The sequence below is a fragment of the Moschus berezovskii genome, chromosome 16 (assembly GCF_049115385.1).
Source record: "Moschus berezovskii isolate FMDL1 chromosome 16, NW_MosBer_1.0, whole genome shotgun sequence".
Classification (NCBI taxonomy): domain Eukaryota; kingdom Metazoa; phylum Chordata; class Mammalia; order Artiodactyla; family Moschidae; genus Moschus; species Moschus berezovskii.
Window position 1 is genome coordinate 82,412,799 of NC_142475.1, and position 6,996 is coordinate 82,419,794.

At 58.7% G+C, this 6,996-nt stretch overlaps 1 protein-coding gene across 2 annotated transcripts; it reads left to right on the plus strand.

Annotated features, from left to right (window-relative positions):
• The first annotated feature begins 329 nt into the window (after positions 1-329).
• Positions 330-4,665, plus strand: LY6L (lymphocyte antigen 6 family member L). Of its 2 annotated transcripts, none has more exons than XM_088844488.1 (4): positions 330-2,272; positions 2,627-2,716; positions 2,836-2,952; positions 4,005-4,665. In XM_088844488.1, the coding sequence occupies exons 2-4, from the start codon at positions 2,644-2,646 to the stop codon at positions 4,229-4,231; spliced, it is 417 nt and encodes a 138-aa protein (XP_088700614.1). In that variant the 5' UTR covers positions 330-2,272; positions 2,627-2,643; the 3' UTR covers positions 4,232-4,665. The 2 variants fall into 2 exon arrangements, with proteins under 2 accessions (XP_088700614.1, XP_088700615.1); XM_088844489.1 differs by having other exon boundaries at positions 330-2,073.
• Positions 4,666-6,996: the final 2,331 nt, after the last annotated feature.

A 6,996-nucleotide genomic window follows, 5' to 3' on the forward strand; every position in this document is an offset into this window, starting at 1 on the left:
CTTTTAATTTTTCAGAGAACCAAGTTTTTGCTTTATTAATCATGTCTGGGTTTTGTTCTCTGCACCATTTACTTCAGCTTCTAGCCTTGTGATTTTCTTCTCAATACTTTCTTCTGTTGGCTTTGGTTCCTCCCCACCCCACCTCTCCAGTATTTTTGAATTGGGAATTTGAATTCATGTACTGTCATTTTTTCCCCTTTTACTAAAAAATCAAATTCAAGTTTTTAAAAACTTTTCTTATAGTATTGATGCTTGATTATAGTCTTGACTATATTTAAAATACTTGGTTCAAATTTTATTTTCTTGAGTTTTTTTTAATAACTTCTGCATCTTGAGAAGTCTGATATCTACCTTTTTTTTTTTTTCTCTCTTTACATATATGCTGTGGGGGGGGTTGCACTAAAGGGTGCTTCTGTGTCTTTTACATATTTTACTAGCGTAGTCTTAGCGCTCACCTTTCTGGGTCATTTTTACAGAACAGGTGAGCGCTTTTAGTTTGGAGTTAAGTCGTTTTGTCCTCTTGTTTGCCCGCGCTCATGCTACAGCTTCCAACTTAGGGTCTCACGTGCCCGCCCCCTTGGAACTTGTGTGAACTCACTTCTAAGCTGGTCTACTTACGGAGACCATAAATGGAGATTTTCCTCCAGTCGTTCCTCAGGTTCGTCATTTTTCATCTCGTCTTCTTTTTATTGCCTGTTGTTATTCTGATGCAAGGTGCTCCTTCACACTTTCAAATGTTTTAATTTGGGCAGGAGAGTTTCATTCTGCTCCCTAGTTGTGGATGTCCGGGACATTTTCCAGGAGCAAGGCTTTATCTTGACTTCTCCCCGCAGATTCGCGCGCTGGGTCGCGGCCCGCGGGCGCGGGGTCGCCCTCTTCCGGCTGCGCGGTGAAGTGCAGCCGCCCCTGCGTCCGCGCTCGGGTGGTGGGAGGGGTGGGTGTCCACCAACTTCCAGAATCTCTCTGGCTGCCGCCGCTCTGAACTTCCCCGTCTCCCTCCCTTCTTTCCATGTGCCACCAAGCCTGCCAAGGGTGTCATCCCCACACACACTTGTCTGCTTCCGAAGAAAGGATACGTCTCCCACTGCTCTCAGCCTGCAGTACCAGGGAGCCGTCCAGGGAGCCTACCACCGGGCTGCGGGGACAGCAAAGGAAAGCAGAAACATCCCTGGGGGACAGAGACCGCTCTGACCGCAGGACCTGCGTCCCCGCGTCCCCGGTCCAGAAGAAAGGAACTTGCCGAAGCATGAGCTCACAGGTGGTGACTCACCCTTTGCCAATGGGGCCAAGGTTTTAACTCTAGACTGTACCCTGAGGCGTGGAGTCGTGCAAAGCTGTCCGGGCCGCCCACCCCATGCCCAACCAGCCTGCTTCATCACACCCACATTCAACACCACCATGCGATTTGAGGTCTCAGACTCACATTCAACTGGATTACTGCATGAAATGACAAAGGAATAAACACACAATGTAAACCAAGATCCGCCCCCCAAGTGGGTCCAGTTCCACCCCTTCTGGGCCCACCTCCAAGCCCGGCCCACACCCCGCCAAAGGCACGACAGCTAGAGGGGCTGAAGCTGACCAAGGCTCTGGGTGCTCTACCACCCCCGAGGTGGAGGCTGGGACCTGCCAGGCAAGACGGGGCGGGGGACAGTCCTTCTGGTTGTACCACTGGGAGGGGAAATGGCCCCAACCAGCTGCACACCCTCGTCAACAACCAGCACGTCCTCTCCCTGCGGGGACAGGAAACTGGGCCTGAAGGGGGTGCCGAGGCCCGGTGGTCGCTGGTGGAGGTGTTGCAGCGGTCCCTTGCGGGCCAGAGGCAGCCCCTCTCAACTCCCCTTTGCCTAGCAGTCGCCCCCTTTGTCCTACCCACTCTTCTGCTGGAGCCCTGAGGGCAGGCATCCTCTGCTGCAAATCCAGAGCCGGGACCCACACCCCGCCCGCCTGCTCCTCAAAGGTGCTCAGCGGGGCATGATCAAGGAAATAAAGGCAAGAAGGAAAAAAGAAAGGGCCTGGGGGAACATGCAGGCTGAAGTGGTGTGAAAACCCACCTAACTACCAGACACCCAGGTGAGAGCCTCTGGGCCTTGCCTCTGTGTTCAGGGTGCACCCTCAGGAGACTGGGTCCCTGGGGGTCAGAGAAGAAGGCAGCATCTCCTGCCTCACCTGGACTCAGGCAGGACCCCAGAGCCGCTGGTCTCCAGGTGACGTTGGAGGGTTTGTTACAGGAAGAGAAGGAAGTACCCGCGGGGTGGAGCCTGACGAGAGGGTGAGCCACAGGGGAGACGCCTTCCCTACACTCCTTCTCCCCTTTCGCTCCAGCAGGAAGCGGCCATCCTCGCAGACCCCAGGAGACCCTCCCCAGAGCAGGGGCTGACAGGCCCCCGCACCCAGCCCCTCCCTGGGCTGACTTTAGTGGAAGGGCAGTTCCCTGCAGTTGGGAAGGGAAGGGGCGGGAGGAGGGATCAGGCTGGGAGAGAGCGTCCCATGAGAACTAGGATCTGATTGAGCTCAGATGAGGGGGTCCCGGGTGGAGAGACCCAGGGGATGGGCGGGTGCGACTTGGGGAGCTCTGGGCAAAGCCTCCTTCTCTGCCCCACCTCCCTCCCCTACTCCCCCACAGGCTAAGCTGGTGGTGTCATGGGGGCGCTGGTTCTAGCCCTGTGGGCTCTACTGGTGTCTTTGGACCCTGCTGGCGGAGCCAGAGAGCCAGGTAAGACCGGCCCTCTCGGCGGCAGGGGCTCCTGGGGGCGGCGCGCACATCCCGCGGCGACGGCTCTTAGCTGGGTAGGTGCGGCAGCGCGCTCCTCCGCGGCCGGTGCTGCCCCACAGGGAAGAACCTGAGCTGCTACCAGTGCTTCAAAGTCCGGAGCCCAGAGTTTTGCTTGCCTGCGGCGTGCTCCTCCACTGACCAGGTCTGCGTCTCCCACAGGCTGACCGTCACCCGGAGTGAGTACTTGGCCGGCGCGGAGGGGCACTCCGGGAACTCGGCACTGGATCCTTCGGGGTCTCAGTGGGGAACTGATGGAGGCGCCCCTCAGGGGACCCCGGCCTGCGCCCACATTTGCCTGACCCCATCCTGAGCACAGGGGAGGGGCCAGCTGCTCAAAGTTGATCCTGGGGGCTTCTGGAGGGGGCTGGCCAGTCTCTGCCCTTCTCTGGGGCGCCACGAAACCACGTGCCACTTGGCAGCCCGATATGATGTAAGGCAATGCGCACAGTTGTCCCATGTGTGCGGGCGCAGTCGCTCAGTTGCGTCCAACTCTTTGGGACCCCATGGACTGCAACCCGCCAGGCTCCTCTGCCTTGAATTTTCCAGGCGGGAGCACTGGAGCGGGTTGGCATTTCCGTCTCCAGGGGGATCTTTCTGACTCAGGGATAGAACCCGAGTCTCTTGCATCTCCTGCATTGGCAGGTGGGTTCCTTACCACTAGCACCACCTGGGAGGCCCCGTGCAATTTTCGTATATACAATACCATAAGGTTCAACACAGTGAATACCGTTCACGCAGCAGATACAGCACACGCACACACAGCACAACAGCGCAGCCTGAGGCGGAGGGCTCCTCCAAGTCGGCCTTTTCTTCTGCAACTGGGCTGTTCTGAGCGTCCTGCTTCCCTCCAGAGCTTCCTTCCAAGGTCTCTGCACGTCTCTGAGTGAAGTGGGGACAGGAGCCCCAGCTGGGAACAACTGGCCCTCTGGTCGCCCTCCCTTTTCTCTCTGCTCAGCTTCCCCCATCTCCCTGGGACTCCCAGGCCCCTGGCTGCCTGGGTGTCCAGGCTGTGCGTGGTTTCAGGGAAGAGCCCAGACCAGGGCCAGCAGCCCTGAACCTTGCCTTTGCTGTGACTGTGAAGGTGACCTTGGGCAGCTGTGCTCCCAGCGTTGCGCAGAGCCTGGCCTGTGAAAGGGTCGGGAGAGGGTGTCGGTGCCCGCTTGGGGATTGACCTTCGCTGCCCGCCCCGGGCTCTTTCTCTTCCTGGATACTGTTCTCTTCCCTGCAGGACTATGGGTGAAGACCCTGCTCAGCAAGCGCTGTGCCCCCAGGTGCCCCAACACCAACATGGAGCTCAAATGGCTGTCAGACTCCAGGGTGCTCAGCAAGATCTTCAGGCAGTGCTGCTCCAGATCTCTCTGCAACGGGGTCCCCGCCCAGCAGGAGGGCCCCAGGGCCCTCCCATGGGGGCACCTGCTTTGGATGGGCCTCAGCCTCCTCTGTGTCCTGCTGTGAGCACCTTCCCTCGGCCCAAAACGCACCCTGCCCCCATCGCTTTCAAGACCTGGGTGGCACATGCCCTTGAGGTGGTCGGAGGTGCCATCGCCTCGCCATGGGCCTGGCCACCTCTCCTGTCCCCAGCAGGGGCCCTTCACTCACACAGCCTGGGATTGTAGCCCCCGCTGTGCTGGAGGGGAATGGGGAATGCACATTTCTTGGCTTGGGATAATAGCCCCTGCCCTGCATGGATGGTCCAGGCCCCGGTGTTGTGGGAAAAGCCGGGGGATGGGGGGGGGAGCCAGAGGGTGGCTCTGGCTCTGGCTCTGACCCACTCTGCGCTCTCGGCCCCTCCACGCCCACCATCCTGGCCACCTCTGTCCCTGGCTCAGGCAGAGTCCTGCAGGGGACGGTGACGGTCACTCCTTCCAGAGACAATAAAGTCACTGCTTGACCACACCCCCTCCTGCCTCCTCATCTCTACCCGCTGTGCCCAGACTCCAGCTCTTCAGCCAGCTCTCAGCAGACGTCCGTGGTTGGGCGCTATCCAGTGTGGGAGTAGTGCACAAAACCGTCCATCTAGGCTACAGCCCACTGAATCGGGGACAGGACCAGCACTGGGCAAGCAGGCATCACAGGCTCAAGTCCGGGTCCTCAGGAGGGCCAGCCAGCCAGTGGTGGAGATGGAGGGTCCGTGTCTGGGGCACAGGCCGGGCTCAGTGGTGCCCACCTAGGGCAGTAGGATGGAGAGATGCTGGGAGGGGATGTCTGAGTGGTGGTGCAGATGGGACCCATTTTTGGTGTTCAGTTGGGTTGGACAGTGTAGGAGCTGATGGAAGGCCTGGAGGTGCCCAGGATGGTCCATGCTTGGCTTGGGGGAGGGTCACCCAGGACAGGGCACAAGGAGGGAGCAAGTTGGGACTAGCAGAACTGATAACAAGCTCATGGCTGTCCAGGCTGCACCTGGGCCCCATGGGACATCCAGGGGCACATCTTGGAGGACCAGGCAGTGGAGGACAGGAACCAGTGGGCGGGGGCAGCATCACCAGGCCGCAGGCTCTAGAACCCGGAAGAACACTGGGTCCACACGGCTTGCCACTCCTGGTTTCTCAGGCTTGCCCTGCCCGCGAGTCTGCACGCTTCCCCCGTACCCAGGGCCTGCACACTGGCCCAGCTCCGGGTGCTTACATCTGCCTCCCACCACTGCACACCTGACCCCAATCTCCAATTCCTCGCCATCTTCCCATAGACCAAGATGGGCTGGCTGGCCCTCGGTTCTCTGGGGCTTTCATGGTTCATGGTCTGGGCATGGCTCCCCTCTGTGCAGGTAGGGAGACTGCTGGGGTGACACAGAGGTCTGGGATGAGAGTCCCAGAATGCCCACCTTAAAGTGGGGTCTCTCTCCATTCACTTCGGGTGTGGATTTTCATGCTGAATTTAAACCCCCTCGGGTCCCCTGGGCTGGCCAAGCAGACTGGTCACCATCCACTGCTCCCGTCTCCCCACGTGTGGCTCCTGGCCCATTGAGGCATAAGGAACCTCACTTCCTGAGTTGAGGCCAGTCCACAAGGCCAGTGCAGAAGGGAGATGGTCACCCGGTAGAGCTGCGGTCTTCCCTCCAAGCTAGGAATCTGTGTGTGATCTGGGTCAGAGGCCACCACGCCCCGTCTCCCCACGACCCGCTGTGCCAGCCAGTCTCTGCTTCCCTCTCCATGAAGATGGGCACCTTGAGGGCTGAGCATCCTGGCCTCTGTTCTGGACAGTGGGCCCGGGACTGTAGGACTTCTGGGCGTACTCTCAGATAGAGATCAAACTTTCCTGGATAAATGGATGAGTGAAGACTGAGTAACGGAAGGATGAAGATGATTGACAGCTGCATGAGAAAGGCGTTCTTGAGCAGTGAGTGGCTGAGCACGTGGGTTGAGAAGAAGCTGGAGCCATCCTCAACCACTCGGCCTCTCCCAGTCCTTCTGACCTGAGGTAACGCCGGGTCACAGCCTACTGACACCACACCCTCCTGCTTTCCCTGGGGGCCTGAGCAGCAAGTGGCCACCCAACCCAAAGCTGATCTGCACCAACAGCAGGACCGCCGATGTGCAGGCCCCACCGTAGCCGTCCTCAGCTTCAGGATTTTTGCTGCAGATTCTTTGGCCACTGGAGTCTTTTTCCACAGTCTCTGCTGGGAAACTCAAAGCCAGCTACAGCCTCTATTCCAGCAGGCGTCCAGCTTCGTGCTGACACTCAGATGTGCCCAATGCTGTCTCCATCTGACCACGCCTTGCCTTCCCTTCTGCCCCACGTCCTTCATAATTGGGTTTCTGATTATCTGAACTTGTACTACCTTAACATTAACTACAAAATGGCTTTGGTGAGCCAACGTTCATAGACTCCCCATCCCCTGACCTCTGTTCACCAGTTCTGCCTACAGAGTTCTCCCTGTCCTCGTCTTGTTGTGGGGCCTGATCCCACTGACGGAACCTGGGTGTCCCCCAGATGGCCCGCAAGAGGTCGGGACCCGAAGAAGGCACTGCAGGACAGCCCTACGGCAGTGTGTGTGGGGAGGCGGGGGCGGGACTGTGAAGACCTAGGAGGGAAAGCCGGCAGTGGGGGCATCCCGCTGCTGCTTGCACTCCCCCTGCCCTAAAAAGAGATCCACCACGTCCGTGGTACAGCCATGGGTCAGGCCGCGTGTAAATGCCCAAAGTCCTCTGCTTTCCTTCACGACCTGTCCCCCCGCTCCACCCCCACCAAGGTCTTCTGCTCAACCTTGAACAGAGCAGTCT

What these genes read in the sequence shown, in the direction of transcription:
- LY6L (XM_088844488.1), top strand. Translation starts at nt 2,644, where the DNA reads ATGGGGGCGCTGGTTCTAGCCCTGTGGGCTCTACTGGTGTCTTTGGAC. An exon ending in TGGCGGAGCCAGAGAGCCAG is followed by an intron (nt 2,717 to 2,835) that starts GTAAGACCGGCC and finishes GCTGCCCCACAG; the next exon opens with GGAAGAACCTGAGCTGCTAC. An exon ending in CAGGCTGACCGTCACCCGGA is followed by an intron (nt 2,953 to 4,004) that starts GTGAGTACTTGG and finishes TCTTCCCTGCAG; the next exon opens with GACTATGGGTGAAGACCCTG.